The sequence below is a fragment of the Manacus vitellinus genome, unplaced genomic scaffold (assembly GCF_001715985.3).
Source record: "Manacus vitellinus isolate BGI_N305 unplaced genomic scaffold, ASM171598v3 scaffold_18_pilon, whole genome shotgun sequence".
Taxonomy (NCBI): Eukaryota; Metazoa; Chordata; class Aves; order Passeriformes; family Pipridae; genus Manacus; species Manacus vitellinus.
In genome coordinates, this window is record NW_021939324.1 from 2,490,116 (window position 1) to 2,510,808 (window position 20,693).

Consider the following 20,693-nt stretch of genomic DNA (forward strand, 5'->3'; position numbering starts at 1 on the left):
TGAGCTGGGTTAATGACTGAGTCAAAAGGGATGACACCCCAGCTTGCGTTATATGGGGATTATTCCCTCCTGATAGTTATCCTTGGTTTAGAACTGTTTTTTGTGGGTGCTGTCTTAGGCGTGTTCCTTAGAGCAGTGCAAAAGGAAAAATCGGCTATTCAGAAATCTGTAAGTGAAGTGATAAAATCTTTCCAAGAGTCAATGAGAACTTTGCAGGACCAGCTAGAAAAAGAGGCTATTCAAAAATCTACTGGTGAGGTGATAAGATCTCTTCAAGAGTCAATGAAGGCATTACAGGAGCAATTAGGAAAAGAACGCCTGCAGTTAACTGCTGAAGTCAGGCACTGGAGAAAGAGAGAGAGATTAACTCATTGCTTCGGTCAGCCCTGCAAGATGAGGAGGAACAAAATGAAAGGTTTAAAAAGATAGTGGAAATGAAAAATTGTGAATTGCGAGACATTAATTCAAAGTACCCTAAACCGGTAGATGTTAACAAATCCCTGTACCCCTCTGGGGAATTAGAAGAGTTGAAGCAAAGTTACCCGGAGGAGGGGGTAATACATATGCGTCCCCTCATTAAAACTGAAACCACTGGCCAGGGGGCAGATCGGCAAATTACCACACGAATTACCCCGTACACCGGGGAAGCACTGGCCAGAATTCAGGAAAAATACAGTCGTAAGGCCAGTGAATCAGAGACTGAATATGTGTGGAGAGTGTCCCTTACAGGAGGGGATTGGATTTTGTTTAGTGAAGTGAAAATGAGGCCAGAGGATTTTGGGGCCCAGGGGTCTTCCTGACCACAAATGATGACCGAGCCCCATGGCCGCTGACCCAGAGAGCTGCCTACTGGGCAGGTGGGTTAGACCCTATCGAAAGGGGAGATCCTCACACAATTAAAACCCCCAAAATTGGCCACATTGTTGAAAGCGTACAAAAAGCTGCATGGCTCCAATTAATCCATACAAGATTGTTGGACTCGCAGCGGCATTCCCCTATGGAACTCGAAGCAGATCCACAACGACTTCCCGCCCTGATCAGAGGCCTGCCTGATGCACTAAAAACTCATGCTAAACAACTACAAGAGCGCATAATGACAACCCTCAGGCCCAGAAGAAGGGGTGCTCCACTGGGGATGACCTGGTTAGAGGTAGCCCAAAAACTGGTAACTACTGGTCGACAGTTGGGGGTCTCTGATACAAGTAGTGTTAAGCAAAAAACAGATATAAGAAGGGTAGGAGAGATCCGAAAACCACCTTTGCCAGGTAATTGTCAGCAAAATGCGACACCTAGTGAGCAAACAAGGTACAGTTTGTGGGTGGAGGGTATTGCAAAAGGAATTCCTCGAGAAGTGATGGATAAACTACCCACAGCTAATTTGGAACACTTGATAAAGCAGTGGGATAAGATCAGAGAGCATGAGTCACCCCCTGGGGGCAACCCTCCCCAGGAATCCAACACTGTGGTTCCCTCAGCCCCACCAGAAATCAGTTTAACCGATCCCAAGTTGGGAAACGGGACTCGCCGCTCCCAGTGAGCAAGCTCAGTGGGTTTATATGAGAAGGCTCACAGAAAAGAACCAGGGAGATATGGTGATCGCTTTTCCTCTCGGCCCTTTTAAATCTTTGGTTACATTCGTGGTGGACACGGGTGCACAGGTCTCAGCACTCTAAACTGAAGCTGCTACCCAGTGTGGCATTAAGCCAGACAAAAAAAAAATATGGGTAACTGATGCCTTTGGCAAATCCCAACCCCAACACACTGCTCAAGTAAAATGCTGGTTACCTGGAGATGAGACAGCCACAGAAACTATCATGATTGTGGGGCCACTACCAGCTAACATCCTGGGGTTAGATCTGTTAAAGGGTCGAGCCTGGACAAATGCCAGAGGGAGAGAATGGGTGTTTGGTCTCCCATCCCTCTCTGTCTGTCTGTTGCAAACCGCTCCAAGTCTGCCTCCTTCCAAAATAACAAACGTGAAACCCTACCCGCTTCCTTTAGGGGCATGTGAAGGAATTGCTCCAGTAATTGCAGAACTGCAAGAGCAAGGAGTGGTCGTCCCTACACACTCACCATACAATTCGCCGGTATGGCCTGTTCGTAAACCTAATGGAAATTGGAGGCTTACAGTAGATTATCGACATCTCAACTCTAACAGTGGCCCCCTGACAGCTGCAGTACCTAACATAGCTGAACTGATTGCTACAGTTCAGGAGCAGGCCCATCCAATTCTTGCAACTATTGATGTCGAAGATATGTTTTTTATGGTTCCCTTACAGGAAGCAGACCGAGATCGTTTTGCTTTTACCTGGGAGGGTAATCAATATACCTTTACTCATCTACCTCAGGGATACTGACACTCCCCTACCCTGGCCCATCATGCACTCGCACAGGAGCTGGCTCAAATTACTCCTGAAGAAGGAACTAAGATATATCAGTATATGGATGATATATTAATTGGTGGCTCTGATGTCATACCAGTGAGCCAGACCCAGAAAAATATTATCACTCACCTAGAAAGTCTGGGACTCCAAATTCCCACAGAAAAGGTACAGCTTGCCACCTCCAAAGTAAAATTCCTAGGTATATGGTGGAAAGGAGGAGCAGTGTGTATCCCTCCTGAAACCTTAAACACCCTAGAGCAAGTAAAGATGCCAGAGAGTAAAAGAGAGCTCCAGCTGGTTTTTTGGAGAAAACATGTGCCAGATTTCTCCATTATTGCTCGTCCCCTGTACGACCTGACACGAAAAAAAGCAACATGGGAGTGGACCCCCATGCATGAAGAAGCCCTAAAATTAGTAATCTTTGAAGCTAATGTATACCAAACTCTGGGGCCCATACATCCCACAGATCCACTCCAAGTTGAATGGGGATTTACAATCCACAGTCTGTCCATACATATGTGGCAGCGGGGACCTGAAGATCCCACTCGCCCCACTGGTTTTCTTTCTTGCAGCCTAAAAGATGCTGAAAAACGATACTCTGCTTGGGAAAAAGGCCTGTTTGTGGTCTGTTTAGCCTTGCAGGAAGCAGAGAAGACATTTGGCACCAATCAATCATTCTGCGAGGGCCTTTTAAGGTTTTAAAGCCAGTGATATCTGGAACCCCCCCTCCTGCAGGGGTAGCTCAGAGAGGAACAGTCCGGAGATGGTATGCACAAATTGATCATTACTATCACTCTCGTCAAATAACTGAAGGAGCTCCAAAAATACTCCAAATACAAGAACAATCTTGTAAGCTACCTGATTCAAACCCTCCTCCTTCCTGTATAAAACCTGCTCCCGCTTTTGAACCTCACTTAAAAAATGTTTGGTTTACAGATGCTTCTGCCAGACGAGAAGGAAAAGTGTGGAAATATCGAGCCGTGGCCCTACATGTTGATTCAGGGAACAGGGTAGTGACAGAAGGAGAAGGGAGTGCTCAGGTCGGGGAGTTAGTAGCAATATGGAGTGTATTTACCAGAGAAGCAGACACTGAAGAAGACACATACATTTACACAGATTCCTATGCAGTATTCAAAGGATGTACAGAGTGGCTCCCCTTTTGGGAACAAAAATCAATGGGAAGTGAATCAAATATCAGTGTGGCAACAAGAAAAATGGAAAGAGATCCTAAACATCACTAAACAAAAAACATTCCTTGTGGGATGGGTTGCTGCACACCAAACAGATAACAACCCCGCTCATCTGTTAAACAATCAAGTAGACTCACTGACACGGTTAGCTAAGATAACAATAGAGGGAGAGGGACAAAAATGAGAACATCTGTTAGAATGGTTACACATAAAAAGAGACCACTCAGGAAACAGAGATCTGTTTAAAGAAGCAATCAGTAGAGGGTGGCCAGTTACCAGGGAGCTGTGCAACACAGTGATCTCTGCCTGTAGTCTATGCCGCACCAGGCTGAAAGATCATGATCCACTGAAAGATCCACCCCTGCACCTGAGGGAAGACAAAAGTAAAGATCCCGTAAAACCACTCCATTATCCAGGCCAATCCGTATTAGTAAATCTACCCTCTGTGGGACAGGTGCCTGTGGTGGTATAAAAATGTACAATTAATGGGGAAATAGTGGGTTTTGCATATAAGTTGTTGTATTGTGTTGTGTTGGATGTATGTTCTGTTCTTTCATTGGTTAATACCATATATGGTTATGTTCTGCCCCTATCTTCTGTGATTGGTTGTGATTTGCATGCTCCGCCTAAACCCCACCTTCTGTTCTAGTACCTTCCTTACCCATATTATTTAAGGCTGGAGCCATTTTGTGTTGGGCTTTTTTGTCCCCTTTCACTCCTCCCTTTAAGCCGTCCCGTTGCCCTGTTACTTTTCTAATAAAATCATCTCACCAGCTGCACCCAGAAAAGTTTGTGGAGGTCTTTATTTCAGTGCCGACCTCCGCAAATGGTGCCCCGTGTGAGGAGTGACAGCAACAGTAGCAAGCAGCAGCAGCAGCTGGTGAGGTGCAACAGAGATCAGTGAGCTAACTCTTAACACCTGAGAGCTTCACTGCCTCGCTTAGAGAGCCATCACAGCTGGATGGCAGACCTGGCTAAACGACAAAAACACTGCACAGCAACGCTGGAGAGGTGAGCAAGGATTTTAATTACCCCCTTTACAACTAACATCAAGGTGGGAGCTCGCCCTTCAAGGGAGGAGACTGAGATGTATGGATACTTAAAGGACCTGATTAAAAATCATGGATATAAATTAAATAAACGGTCCCTGAAAACACTTACTAGATGGATTTATAAAAATATGGACCCTGTTCCGGAATTAATCACGTATTTGGAGTGGGCACAAATCGGATCCTTACTAACAGTTGCAATGCATAATAGAGATCGCCATGCCACTAAGGCTGTTGATGCATGGAAGACAATTTTTGCAATATTGAAACATATTATGAAATTGGAAGAACAAAATTATAAAAATGTGAGTGTGGAGGGCATACAAAATGGCGGATCAAAAGACAAGGGCAAAAAGGACGCCAAGTTAAATAATTCTCCACAAAATGGTGATAAGCCCTGGAGCGTGGGACGCCCTGGCGGGAAAATAGCTGGCGCGAGAGTCTGCGGCGGGAAATTAGGAACACCAAATGGCGGCTCGGCTTGTGGCGCGAAAAATTTTACCATCTCCCAAAATGGCACCTCCGCGGTAACCAACACCATAGTAACAGAGGCCCATGATGACATCTGCGCTACGCCCACATCCGGTGACACTCTTAACATCCAAGATGGCAGTGCCCAAGGAGCTTCTGGCTCTCAGAATGTAAACATCCGCCAAGATGGCGCTGCCCAGGGGATAGTTGCCGATAGTTCAAGGCCTGTAGCTAACATCCACAGATGGGCCTCAAATTCAGAACTAGCTTTCACCACATTTGGTAAGCAACACCCCTCAAAAGAAACGACCACTACCAATTCAGTAAAATCAATACCGCTAATGGACACAGTAAAAAAAGAATTAAGATCGGTCTTGATATCGGAAAGAGAAGATCTAACACCAACTGCACTAGAATTGCAATACAAAGCCATGACATATAAAGACTTGCCTGTCCAAGAACTAGGCTTTCAATCTGTATTACAATTGGTTGTGTCTATACCGGATGTGGTCCAATTTTCTCAGTGTGAGAATGGTGATGTCACTCTTTGAGTTGTGACAGATGAGACAACAAAGCATATCGCAGAACTTGTAGCCTGCCAAAAGAAGAAGCGCCGAATCCATCAAACCATCTCCAGTGAAGAAAAAGTAGTGTTTTCAGAAAAGCTTGAATTTTTGGAATAATCATGAACATTTTAATTAACAACTAACTACCTCAAACTCTATTTGCTGCTATTACTTCTTGTTTATGGGTGTATATGTTTCTTTTTTATATAAGTGTATGTATTTTTGGGTAATTTTTGTTTAACCATATTTGTAGTGCAATTGCTAAAACTCTTCCTAAATATCATAGTTCCCGGGAAACCAGTGAGTAGCTTAAGAGGTAGCAACCAGGGACAGATCCCTTTCCCCGTTCGTTAACCTTTCAAGGTTGATGTCCCCTTCGGGCTGTGAAATGGAAACCAAATGCGGAGCTGAGAAGTTGATTCCTGGTATAGAGGAGTCGACCTCAGCTTGCGCAGGGTACAAGCACACCTCAGGAGGGAGGTGTTGCTCGCACAGTCCCCCCTGGTTGAACGGCTGGTACTGGGCCGTATGGCTGGCAGACCCACATGACCACGCTACTTTTGATATTTGGGAATAGGAAGTTATTTTCATATTTATGATTTTGTTATAAAATTGAATGATAAGTATTTTCTTTGTTACTAATATATTTGCTGAGTTTTATGTCCAAGGGTAAAAAGGCGAACACAATGATGGAAAAAGAAAAACATCTAGAAGAAGAAAAGGAGAAGCTTCTATAATAAAAGGAAAAGAAGGTGAAGGATCATTAATAAGAAAAAGATACATGAGCAAGAAACAATAGACAAACTCTAAAAATACATGCATATCTATATATATATGTATGTTAATTAATGTTTTTATATGTTGTTTTGTATATTCTAATTGTTTGCAATGATATGATGTTTTGTTATTAACATATATATATTAAGTTTCTTAATTTATTTTCTATAATAATTACTGTAGAGACTCGAACACCTGAAAGCTCTACCTCAAGAACATGACACCCCTATCTGCAAATAAAAATAAAAGAGGGGGAATAGAGGTGATGAGTATAAGCAATGTTTAGCCCAATAACCTTTACAAAAATTTTTTATTATGTTTAACAGTTATTAAGTTCACTATAAGCACTATAAGCACAGTTATTAAGTTCACTGTATCTTTTTATATTCAGTTCACAAAATGTAATTTAGGTATATGATTTATATATAATCAGTTAAAATCCTATAATTTCAAAAGTGTGATTGTGTGTATGGAAGGAGGCCTCCATGACTGTTGTGAGAGAATGAAGATGAATATGGATGCAGGAAATCAACAAGTGATAAGATAGAAACTTTTACAACATCTACAATAGCTATATTCATAAAATCTGAAAAATAGGCCTAATGTCAAGAAACTGTCCATTAAGATACTAGGTTCCTTTTAACTCCCAGTTTGAATATGTGTTAACGAAATAGTCCGTGGTATATTAGGGTCTGAAGCAGAAGTCATAGAAGGTATAAAAAGGTCGTGAAAAACTAAAAATGAAATAGAAAGATTGAAAAAGGGTTTACAGGATAATGGTTTGTAGAATGTGGTCATGAATAAAGGATTAGCTTTATGATGGTGTAAATTGCACCATGAGGTGAGAAGGACATATGAAAATAATGTGAAAAGAAGGCTCATGTAAGTTGATTGTTGGTATGAGAAGGGAAAATGATTGACAAGGAGTGGATCTAAAAGAAAAAGAGTAAGTTATAAAGGGATTCAGAGAGGGTGGAAGAAGAGGCGTCCCCATATCCAGTAGAAATAGAGAGTGCTGAACACAGAAAAAATTGGTAAGAAACCCACTTCGGTGGCGTAGAAGCTGTATATGGGTGAATGGAGTGAGTTAAAGTTCTACAGAAAGACCTGCTTCTTTAGACCTTCGTTATATCTTATAAAAATTCATTGAGTTAATTATAAGGTTACGTCAGCTGACTTTATCAATTGTTAGAACCTTCATAGTTACATCATAGTTTTCCTGGATGTCTTACAATGTTCATGTACTCTTCCCTTTATTCTAATCAAAGTTAATAAAGCCCTAACAATCCCCCTCCTTTACTATCCCGCATATACTATGACCGAGTTGAAATAAAAAGGTTTGCAAGGTTAAGCGCTGGGGTGTTGTAGACATTTCAAAGCCAATTTTTCAAATTTATAAAACAAAAATATGTGGATATTTTTGGGATATGGGGATATGTGGTGGTATAAAAATGTACAATTAATGGGGAAATAGTGGGTTTTGCATATAAGTTGTTGTATTGTGTTGTGTTGGATGTATGTTCTGTTCTTTCATTGGTTAATACCATATATGGTTATGTTCTGCCCCTATCTTCTGTGATTGGTTGTGATTTGCATGCTCCGCCTAAACCCCACCTTCTGTTCTAGTACCTTCCTTACCCATATTATTTAAGGCTGGAGCCATTTTGTGTTGGGCTTTTTTGTCCCCTTTCACTCCTCCCTTTAAGCCGTCCCGTTGCCCTGTTACTTTTCTAATAAAATCATCTCACCAGCTGCACCCAGAAAAGTTTGTGGAGGTCTTTATTTCAGCGCCGACCTCCGCAGGTGCCACTCACTCTAAAAACCCCAGTTAACCCTCATACATGGGTAGCCACAGATGCTCATGAAAAGGACCATCGAATAAACACTCGATGGATTCTTCCTTCTTTTTAACAATCGGTCCGCAATGGGCCAGATTTGTTCTTTTTGCAGAAACCTACCAGCAGAAGAGATCACACCACATGAGACTGATAAAGCCTCCTACCGCTGCTATCATTAGTTCTCATTATCCTATGAGAACATGAAGTGACCACAGAACTGAAGAGTTATACTGTTTTGCTTTTTTAACACATTGGTTGTTTGCATGTGTTTTATCTTAAAAATGTTATGATCCTAATAATTTTGAACCTACCACAAACATTGTGTTTGTGTTCCCCTACTCCCAAAATTACTTGTATTAAGAATTGTTAACTTGTTTGTGTAGTTTTTCTGAGATGTATTGTTAGTTTAATTTTTGCCAAGTTTATTTTATCTTTTTAAATATCTAAACTCAATGAAATATAACCTGGGAGTTAGTACAAGTATTCATGCATATTTGAAATCATACAAATATGTATTATATACATTAGCCTTCTGCCTTGAAAGGCATTGAATTTCATATTTGGTTAAATTTAACAAATAGAACTAAATTTAGGCCCAAAGAGAACATAAGAAAGCCTTTTACCAGCTCCCAAGTAACTCAATGTTTTTTGATGTATAATTTCAAGTATGTGTATATGTTTGTAACCTTATTAATGTTAAGAAATTTGATTGTAGCCTATTACTCACCCTGATTACTCACAGGGTGGAGAGAGAGTAGCTAATACAAATTAGCTTACTATTTTATTATAAAGTTTTTTTGAGAGAGGAGAATTGCAGTGCATTGGGGCTATCTGTTCCTTTCCTTTACTCTTCTGTCTTCCTGTCCACTATACGAGAAGCACCGCCCACAAAGAAGATTCACAGAGAAAAAAAAAAAATCATTGAAGGCATAAATCACGGGGTGGTGTCAGAGACTGGAACGGTTAATGATTTATGCATTCTAAGAGACTTCTGCAGGCTGATGGGCAACTGGGCCCATCCCCCCTCCTCCAGTGCAGAAGATGTCAAGCCCCGAAAAGGCGGGGAGAGCCGAGTTTACCACGAACTCCACGCCAAAAAGGGAGACACCACCCCATGAAAACAACTCCCGCCTTGGGGGAGGTGCAAAGGATATAGATACTGACTGGTGACTTTGGGGGTTTTGGCAGGGTTTTTCTTCTTCTTCTCCCCCCACCGCCTGCGGATCAAGACATCGCTGGATCCAGTGGGCGGTGATTATACCACTCTCATCTTTTCCTTTTTTTTCTCTTGCTCTCTCTTACTCTTACCCTGTCCTTCTCTCCCCTATGCATTTCTTTTTCTCCTCCCCCGAAAGGTTATGACAGCACCCAAAATGTTAACATACCTATTGATACAAAATTGTTAAAATAAATCTTGTCAATATATGTTTTCAGACACCGATTATTTAGTGTTGTTTCGCTTTAATCCACCCCAAAGGAATTATTGATAAAACCTGGGTTACCTCCCCCCCTCTTTTCCTGGGGCGGGTCGTAACACGATGTAGTTGCTCTAACCTTATCTACCAACACTATAGATGGTAAGACATAGAAGGTCACCAAATCCGTCAATCATGACTTTGCTGGTTTCTTGGACAACAGCTTCTCTGCACTCAGACTTCCACGTTTGGCTGCTGACAGGATGACCAGGAGCGGGCACGCACTGGGGAGAAGCCTCAGGATGACAGTGATTCTGACTGGTGAGCCCTGGACAACAATTACTTGCTGTGCTGGTGTCTGGCACTGCCTGTTTTTCTTCACCTTAGACTGGCACTCTGACACTTCTTCCCATTTGGAAGGTCTCCTTCTTCACAGTCTCACGCTCTGTCTCTTTAGAAATTGCCCAGGAAACACCCAAGTGCATTATCCCTCAATCTTTACCCCCTGAACAAGAAATTAAGCAAAACCCCAGAATAGCCAGTAAGTGGCCACAAAAACCTGCAATTCCCACACTCACAAAAGCAAAACACCACAGCAAACTTCTAATAACTGTAGTGGGTTGACCGTGGCTGGTGCCAGGCACCCACTAAAGCCACTCTATCACCCCCCTTCTCAGCTGGACAGTGGGTAGAAAACATAACAGAGTTCATGAGTTCAGAAAAGGAGTGGGAGAGATCACTCACTGAATACCGTCACAGGCAAAACAGTTGCAACTTGGGGACATTAATCAAATTTTATTACTAACAAAATCAAAGCAGAATAATGAGAAGTGAAATAAATCTTAAAAAACCTTTCCCCGACCCCTCCCTTCTTCTCAAGCTCTACCTCCTTCCCTCCAGCAGTACAGGGAGACAGCAGTTTACAGTGTTCCTGCCACTGCTCAGAAGAAGTGTCTTTCCACTGCTCCAGTGTGGGGTCCCTTTTCGGGGACCAGGAGAGAATCGGTTATGAAATGTGGAAGAAAGAGACAGACACCTGAGAGGAAATCTGCGGCACACCTAAGAACAACATATTTACCACCTTTAAGTGACTACCTGGACTGTTGGAACTCTGAGTTTACATTTAAAACACAATTGTGGAGGATGAGAAATCAGAGTGGGAAAAGTTCCAAAAGTGGAGAGAAGTTTATGGAAGTTAACAGATGATATTGCTGAGTTTGAGGAGGATCACAAAACTGACTGGGAACGATTCAAGGCCTGGAGGGACTTGTATGGGGCCTGAAAAGACTATTACTCCATGGACTCTCTTGTTATCCCCCAGTTTTATACCAAGTTTAATGTACTCCCATGTTAATTCCCCTTGGTTTATACTGTTCAGGGCTTGCCTGGACTTGCCCTCACGTTTTTCCCGCCAAAAGTTGTTTACTCCCTTGTTCTTCCCTGGTTTTCCCGCTCATCTCTCACTGATTGGCTGATGGATGCCGCAGTGCAGAGTGAGCTCCCATTGGTCCTTTCCCCTGCATACTCCAAAGTTCCACCCATCTTTTTCCTATTTCCCAATCCTATTCTGCCCTGAGTTGTCAATCCCATGCTCCACCCCAGTTGTGGAACCTCCCCTTGCCCAAACCTTATATAAGTCCTTGTTTCCCCCAGTAAACTGGCCATTGCACCCTGACCTTCTACAGTGTCAGAACCCTTTTGTGCAATGTTGCATCCCTATTCCTTTTACCCTCAGGCTGTGGCAGAGTTGACTTCAAGGACTTTAGAATGTTTATAAAACTGTTAATGCATGCATACATTGATGTACCCCATTTATTCCTATTGCATGGTCATGTTCAGACTTGTTCACCCCTTGTTCTCCTGTTCCTCCCTCTGATTGGCTAAGATTTGCCACAGTGTGGAGTGACTTGTTATTGGTTCCTGTTTTTTTCATTTTCCCTCCTACCTTCCCTGGCTTGTTCCCTGGTTTGTTCCCTCACCTGTCAATCCCATGCTCCACCTATCTTTCCAGCACCTTCCCCCCGAACCCTATGAAAACTGGCACCCTTCTTCAATAAACCTGAGATAGCCTCAGGTCTTCCACCTTGTAAAGAGCCCTTTATTGCTGTCGTCATCCTAACCCAACCCCGGACCGCGGCATATGGTGCCTCACCCGTGGAGCAAGGTGGAAGGTCTCTTGTTGGAAGAGATGAAACAGAATGGCAGAGATATGAAGCTTGGAGAAAAATCTATAACCCATAAATGGACACTTGCATACCGAACTGGACTCTTTTATACCGGATATGACACCCTATGGACTTGACAGTTTTGCCCCAGTTCTCCCCAGTTTATTGTTATATTGTTGTATGTTTCTGTATACCCCCAGTTGTTGTTTTTAAAATCACCCTCCATATTGTCTCCTTCTTCCCCTCACAGTTTTCCCGCCTTTTCCCTGTTTTCCCGCTCCTCTGCCTGCCATTGGTTAGTGCTTGGTGCAGTGCAGAGGTAGCTGTCATTGGCCCATTCCCCTAGTTATGCCCAAACTCCTCCCCTCCTTACCCAATTACCCAATCACCTTTATCCCTGAGTTGTCAGTCCTATGCTCCTCCCTAGCCCAAACTCCACCCCTAAACTTACCCTTTGTAAGTTACTGTTTCCCTAATAAAGTTTGGCATTGCTTCACGAGACTCTCTGCTGTGTCCCGAACCCTTTTTGCAGTGCCCGATCCCTTTCCTTTCCCCGCGGGTCGTGGCAAGTGGCGCCCAACGTGGGGCACAGTAGAGGTCTCCTGTATCAGGAGAACTCCTGTGTCACCAACTGGGCTCAAGCATCTCCAGGAGGGGAGATTGCTCCGCCGGTCCTCCTCTGCAAAGCTGACGGCTGTGGACTTCTCAAGTCGCACGGGTCGCACACTGGAAAAGGTGAGCTGCAGGGGACACTCCTAACACCTTTACCCAACACCTCACCCCCGTAACAGAGAATTTAAAAGGGAGGAATAACATCTGAGAGTGTGTTAAGTGACTCGGTTAACATCATGGGTTAACACTCTCCACCTCCCAGAAGTTTGTGTACCGTCGCCTTAAGGATTTTGTCATCGAGCATGGTCATCCGCTCGACAAAAAATCAGCTAAAGCACTCGCCAGGTGGTTAGACCGCCAGGGCTGTACGATAACGGATGACCTTGGATTGGACAAATGGCAAGCCTTGGGCTACAGCCTCTGGCGAGACAGTGACAAGGGCGACAGAATTGCCAAACAGGCTCTTATCGCATGGAGGCTTGTTCTGATGGTGCTACAGCACCAAATGATGAGCAAGAACATCAGCCTCCCTACAGACAAGACAGAACATACCAAACAAGACACCGACCACAGAGGCACACAAAATGGCGGGCGGGAGACAGACAGTGAATCCCAAGATGGCGGGAGGGCGCGGAAGAGGAGATCGCGGTGAACACAAAATGGCATCGAGGAGGAGGGACCCCGGGATCGCCCAGAGAAAAGGCGGGAGGGAGAAGCGCGCGAAAGATCGGAGCGGGAAAAAAGGAGGCGGGCCCCTGTAGCTCCACCCCCTGGGCCGCCTCCGTCTCCACCTACATGGCGCACGAGAAGCCCCTCCCCCGATACACCTCCAACCACGCCTACTTCCGCCAGTCCCGTCTCCTCCCCCGATGTGTCGCCCATCTGGAAAGGACAGGAAGTGGTAGGCGGGGCAAGGGCAAAGGCCAAATCCTCCATCCGCCAAGATGGCCGCTCCCATAGGCCGCGTACTACCAAGGCCTACCCCGCTTGCCGCAAATCTGAATTGGACTATGACTGGGCGCCACGCTCCCCTGAAAGGCAACCCTCCGTTCCGGACATCTGGGAAGCCTTCAGGGAGGAAGCTGCGCGTGCCAAAGACATTGAGTTTCTAAAAGCTTTTCCGGTATATTTTGAAGAGGGAAAGGCCCCCGAATGGCGGCCGGTTTCCTATCCAATGTTAAAGGACATAAAAAAAGCAATTGTAGAGTACGGACTGGGGGCTCCTTTCACCATCGGCCTGTTGGAGTCCTTTTTCCTAGCCTACACCCTCATACCCTATGACATCCGGGCGGTTATTGGGGGATTGTTCACCACCGTACAAGCCTCAGTGTTTGAGGCTGAATGGAAAAAACGGATTGTAACATTTGTAAATGAAAAAATTGAAAGAAGGGGGATTCCTGTTAGGCAAGCGGTAGATATGCTTTATGGGGAAGGAAATTATTCTAGCAGAGGGGATCAGACGCGTCTCGACCCTAAATTATTGAATGTAACAAAAGAATTGGCGTTAGAAGCGGTGAAAAGAGTGGCTGATGCCTATGTGCAAACGCCCTCTTTCACTTTAATCAATCAAGGTATAAAAGAACCATTTGTGGATTTCATAACTAGGCTTAAAGAAGCAATTGCTCGGCAGGTCCACCAGAAAGAAAGTCAAGAAATTTTGTTTAATAAATTGGTGATAGAAAAAGCTAACGAGGACTGCCAGAGAGTTTTAAAAATGTTGAAAGATCCCACTCTGCTAGAAATGATCGATGCATGTAAAAACGTAGGATCCAACGTCCATAAAGCGCGTCTGATGGCCGCTGCCTTTACAGGTCCCCAACATTGTTTTGAGTGCGGGGAGAAGGGGCACTTCCGTAAGCACTGTCCCAAATTTACATCAGAACCGAACTTACCTAAGACTCTTTGTCGTAGGTGCGGGAAGGGACGCCATTGGACGTCAAGCTGTCGCTCGGTGACCAACGTCAATGGAGAACCCCTTTCCCCAAAAAGATCGCCTAAACTCCAAAAAAGAGTCACTTTTTCATCTTTGCCAGACTTAAGGCAGTGCTCGTGTGAGCCGTCGGGAAACGGGGAGCTGAGCGCCCGGGGGGCGCGATGACACAAGTTGCCCCCCACTTGCGCTCCATCCTGCGCCAACCACCGCGCCCAGCTACCCCGTAATCCAACTACCTCCGGCGGACCCTGTTCCTACTAAGGAACAGTGTAAACCTTTAAATTGGATAATCCTTAATGTCATGCACCCTTCCACCCACCTCAGCTCCTATGAGCAATTGGCCAGGGTCACACCATCGGCCCCGGTCGACCCGGACTTGACATACTTGGTAACGTCTCACTTTTTGGCAGTTGGTAAGGGCATTGTAGTAGTGCCCACTCTCCTGACTGGGTTGACGCATTCTAACATCGCAATTTGCCTAACTGTTCATCTTCCCCTTGTGCAGCTGGAGGACCGCTTCCCCGTGGCGAAGATGATCTCCACCGAGGACTTGCTGTGCGTGATATCCACAGACGAGGAGCAGAGGCAAAACACACAGAGGGAGGTCCTCTGGACCACAACTGTTAAAACCTCTCGCCCTCTCCTAACTTGTTTTATCTATTTTTCACAGCCTAGGACACCACAGTGAGTCAAGGTGGAGGGACTCCTCGACACGGGGGCGGATGTTACAATCGTAGCCTCCAAAGACTGGCTGCATGGGTGGCCAGCCCAGACCGCATACGTTCAAGTCAGTGGTGTAGGGGGAACCCAATATCCAGTCAGGAGCAGAGAGGTACTCACCATCTATGGACCAGAGGGCAGACCAGCGACTCTACAACCGTATGTCTTAAATATACCAGTTACACTTTGGGGACGGGACGCAATGGAGCAGTGGGAACTCAAGTTAGGGACCCTGTCTCCTGAAGAAAATTTTTAGGAGGGGTCACTGAAGTACTGCAGCTCCCCAGACTGAGTTGGAAAACAGAGACGCCAGTCTGGGTCGATCAGTGGCCCCTACCGTGCAAAAAGCTGCAAATTCTTAACGAATTGGTAAATCAGGAATTGGTGAAAGGACACCTGGAGTCTTCCACCAGTCCCTGGAACACTCCAGTGTTTGTCATACAAAAATCCTCAGGTTCCTGGAGATTTCTTCAGGACCTGCGAAAAGTCAATGAAGTCCTCGAACCAACGGGAGCCCTCCAGCAGGGAATGCCTTCACCATCTATGCTCCCTGCTGAATGGCCCCTAGTGGTCATTGATATTAAGGACTGTTTCTTTCATATTTTTCTCAATCCAGTTGATTCGGTCAGATTTGCTTTTTCAGTCCCTGCGATCAATGCTTGCGAACCTCACCGCAGGTTCCAGTGGCGAGTGCTTCCCCAGGGGATGAGAAATTCCCCAACACTCTGCCAGATGTTCGTGGCAGAAGTGTTGAGACCCATTCGGCAAAAGTATCCGCAGTCAATCATCTTCCATTATATGGATGATGTACTGATCTGCGCCAAATCTCAATTGGCAGTAGATAAGACTCTAAATTCAACAATTTCGGCTTTAAAAGAGAAAGGATTGGAGATATCCCCTGAGAAAATACAGAGGGAAGCACCTTGGAGGTATTTAGGACTCCAAATTACAAAAAAGGCCATAAGGCCTCAGACGATTGAGATTGACCGACGAGTCCGCACATTAAATGACCTCCGAAAGCTACTGGGAGCTATAAATTGGATCAGACCTGTGCTGGGGATCACAACCGGTGATTTGCACCCCCTCTTTGAGCTGCTAAAAGGAGACGCTGATCTGTCCTCTCCCAGAGCTTTAACACCACAAGCAGAAAAGGCCCTTACCATTGTCGAAAAGAAGATATCGCAGAGGCAAACATTTAGGAGGATGGAGGGACTGCCATCCTCCCTAGTAGTACTTCGGGAACAACGTCAACCTTTGGCCCTCCTGGGCCAGTTTACGAGCGACTACAGAGACTTTTGTTTATGGGAGTGGATGTTCCTCCCTCATCAATTCGGCAAAACTATCACCACAGTTGTTGAAATGATTGGCAAAATAACATCCAAAGGTCGCACTATGTGTTTAGAACTCAGTGGGGAAGATCCAAATTTCATCTATCTCCCATTGACTTCTGAACATCTAGATCAACTGTTGCAAAGCTCTATTGATTTTCAGATTGCCATCGGGGGCTACCCGGGAGAAATCAGGCTACACCTCCTGGCGTGTCCGTTTATACAAAGACTAGTTCAAATTCCAGTAAAATTAAAAATCATGCAATCAGAGATACCTATCAAAAATGCAAGAACAGTTTTTACCGATGGCTCAGGGAGAACAGGTAATGCAGTTGTGGTCTGGAAAGAGAAAGATGATTGGCATCAAGATATTCATAAAGTACAGGGTTCTCCCCAGATAGTAGAACTTTCGGCAGTTGTGCGAGCCTTTGAAATTTTCTGTGGTGAGTCAATTAATATAATTTCAGATTCGGCTTATGTTGTTGGTGTGGTCAGGAGAATTGAAAATTCATATTTAAAAGATGTGGCAAATCAGAATTTATTCAAGCTTTTAACAAAATTGTTATTTCTTATAGAAAAAAGAGAATTCGAATATTACATTGTCCACACCAGGTCACACACCGCTCTACCCGGTCCTGTGGCAGAAGGGAACCAAGTTGCCGACCATTTGGCAGGTATGGCTGTAACCCCTAACTTATACCAACAGGCGAAACTTTCACATGAGTTTTTCCAAGAGAATGCGCGATCACTGCAAAAACAATTCGGCTTAAAATTATCCCAAGCAAAAGAAATTCTAAAAGCGTGCTCTGATTGCCAAACATTTACACCTGTTGTTCCTGAGGGAACAAACCCGAGGGGTTTATCACCCTTAGAAATTTGGCAATCAGATGTCACTCATGTGGCTGAATTCGGCAAGCTAAAATATGTACGTGTCCATTGACACATTTTCCAAAAAACACTTCCTGTTTGCATTCGCAAGGATGGGAGTCCCCAAACAGGTAAAAACAGATAATGGATCCTCCTATGTGTCTGCAGACACAAAGAAGTTTTTTGAGCAATGGGGGATACAACATACCACTGGGATCCCTCACAATCCCACAGGACAAGGTATAGTGGAACGTGCCCACCAAAATGTCAAAAATTTACTTAAAAAACAAAAAGGGGGGAGTATTGGCATGTCCCCCCCAAGAAAGATTAGAGAAAGTAATGTATGTTTTAAATTTTTTAAATATGATGGAGGAACAGGATACTCACCTAAACAAAAGTCCTGTAGATCGCCATTTTAGAACAGTTTCTCCATCTTTGTCAGAACATAAAGCAAAAGTAATGTACCGGGACCCACTAATGGAAAAATGGACGGGCCCTTTCCCCTTGGTCACCTGGGGGAAGGGCTACACCTGTATTTCAGGTTCTGAAGGACAGAAGTGGGTCCCTGCTCGCCGAATAAAGATCTTTCAAGGATAAAGAAGGAAAACGCAAAAGAAGACATCCATGCTGCCGTTTCACCACCTCCTCCTGATCCTCACGGTCGGACTCATCCCTCGGACCACCGCAATACCATTAAGAGAGTGGATGAGTCAACCGGCAGAAAATTTGTGGGTAACGTTGGCCAAGGCCACTGGCACGGACACCTTGTGCCTGGCCTTGACCAGCGCAGGCAGTCCATTCAGGACGTGCCTGGTAGGGATCCCAATTACTCCACCTGAATGGAATGCGTTTGTATCCCAAACGCGAGTCAAGGGACCCCTACCACTTAATTCCCCCAATTTAGCACAAACCATTTCAGCGCTTACTTTTGTAGACATCCCGTTCCAGGAAATCGATCTCCTTGGTTCTCTACCCTCCATGACTTGTGTTGTTTTCCATAGATATACCCAGCCAACTTTGTTTACACCCCACGATGTAACCCCTTATAAACCCATCTACCAAGGGACCGCTTCGCCGTGGTGCAACAGCTCGTTGGCTACCACCATACCAACGGAGCATGTACCAAGAAATATGAGACTCCCAAAAGGGTATTTCCTGCTGTGCGGAGATCGGGCGTGGCCTGGCATTCGGGCCTACCCGGAAGGGGGTCCCTGCACAGTAGGAAAACTAGCCCTATTCAACCTGGCGAAGTTTCAATTAGAAAATCAATTAGTTTCTCCAAAGTCGAGTTAAAAGGTCCCTCTCATTCGCGATGGGCGCACCCCTTCGATTCCCTGAAACTAAACCCGTAGCCCCTAAACCCCATTCTGGACCCAAAATTACCCCCCTACCAATTCGGCTCCAAAATTCTCTCCCTGCACCACATATGAATCTTGGAAGGCCACAGTATTGGCCTACTCCTCTGCCCTTCCCAGAGGACTGTGATTCAAATATTCATATCTGGTTCAGGGTGAAAAACTTCTGGGCGTCCTTCCCTGTCCCTGGGATAGGGACAGCACATGCCCTCTCTCTGCTCACGCACCTTGGGTGCTGGTTAACCAAGGAAGCGAATGCAACAACACAAGCGATTGAGGGCCTGCTGGCAGATACCCAGAAGTTAAAAGAGGTAAGTTTGCAAAATCGAGCGGCTATAGATTTCCTTCTCCTGGCACACGGTCACGGGTGCCAGGAATTTGAAGGGATGTGTTGCATGAATTTCTCGGATCATGCCGAGTCTATCCATCAAAGCATTAACCAGCTAAAAAGTCTGGTCTGAGAAATTCATCAAGACAGAGGCGAAGGACTCGATAACCTCTTCGATTGGCTGAAACTACCAAATTTCCCCAACTGGTCCCGGAAACATATTATTTTATGCCTTATATCTCTTATTGGTTTGATTTCTCTATGTACTGTTTTACCCTGTTTAATTTTCTGTTTGAGGAGAATGTTGATGTCTACCATTACCGCGAACATCGCTAGCGCCTCAAAAAACAAAGAAGGGGGAGATGTTGGAAGAGATGAAACAGAATGGCAGAGATATGAAGCTTGGAGAAAAATCTATAACCCATAAATGGACACTTGCATACCGAACTGGACTCTTTTATACCGGATATGACACCCTATGGACTTGACAGTTTTGCCCCAGTTCTCCCCAGTTTATTGTTATATTGTTGTATGTTTCTGTATACCCCCAGTTGTTGTTTTTAAAATCACCCTCCATATTGTCTCCTTCTTCCCCTCACAGTTTTCCCGCCTTTTCCCTGTTTTCCCGCTCCTCTGCCTGCCATTGGTTAGTGCTTGGTGCAGTGCAGAGGTAGCTGTCATTGGCCCATTCCCCTAGTTATGCCCAAACTCCTCCCCTCCTTACCCAATCACCTTTATCCCTGAGTTGTCAGTCCTATGCTCCTCCCTAGCCCAAACTCCACCCCTAAACCTACCCTTTATAAGTTACTGTTTCCCTAATAAAGTTTGGCATTGCTTCACGAGACTCTCTGCTGTGTCCCGAACCCTTTTTGCAGTGCCCGATCCCTTTCCTTTCCCCGCAGGTCGTGGCAGTCTCTCATATTGAGAGAACTCCCTCGCTGCCACAGAGGCTCAGGCGACGCCTGGAGTGGTGATTGTCCCGGCAGTTCCCCTCAGCTGAACAGTGGGAAACAGATCCTTGGATCGGCAGACCCTATCACACCGTGAAGGTGAGCAGCCGGGGGGGGCATCTCCGAATACCTACACCTGTCTCCCACCCCCTACAAATTTAAAATAGTTTTACAAAAAAGGAGAAACAGAAGTCATTCTAAACATCATGGGACTCTGTCTCTCAACGCAACAAAAATCCGTATATAGGCAACTAAAAGATTTTATACTCGAAAATGGACATCCCCTCAACAAAAAAATCTGCAAAAAGCTTAGCTATTTTTCATAAAAATGAAGTTGTCCTGGAGAATCCCAATATATCAAATTGGGAAAAAATTGGATATAACATCTAGGAAAAAAAGAGAGGGGAAAAAGGGACACAACCAAGGCACTAATAGCCTGGAGGTTTATTCTGGTGGTGCTACAGCACCAAATGACGAATTCGAACACCAGTCTCCAAGAACCCCGAAGAAAACCTAGCAAGAGCAGATAAAAATCCCCTGATAATGAGAGTCATCAGGAGGTACAAAATGGCAGCGAGGAGGAAAAACGACGCACGAGATTTGCCTCCTTTATACAACATGGTGTCAGTGGCAAGGGAGGGAGTTCGCGTGCGTGGGAGAACAAAGCGCACGAAAAGCAAAAGCAGGAAATCTCGGCGTGGGAAAAGCACAGGTGGGAAAAGCGCAAGACGACGTCGGTCCCTCC

General features: G+C 45.0%; 1 protein-coding gene across 1 annotated transcript; it reads left to right on the forward strand.

Annotated features, from left to right (window-relative positions):
- The first annotated feature begins 434 nt into the window (after positions 1-434).
- Positions 435-1,537, forward strand: LOC112841009. The gene is given in 2 exon segments (XM_029959036.1): positions 435-749; positions 752-1,537. Coding segments are annotated over 2 exon segments (1,101 nt in total).
- The last annotated feature ends 19,156 nt before the right edge of the window (positions 1,538-20,693 follow it).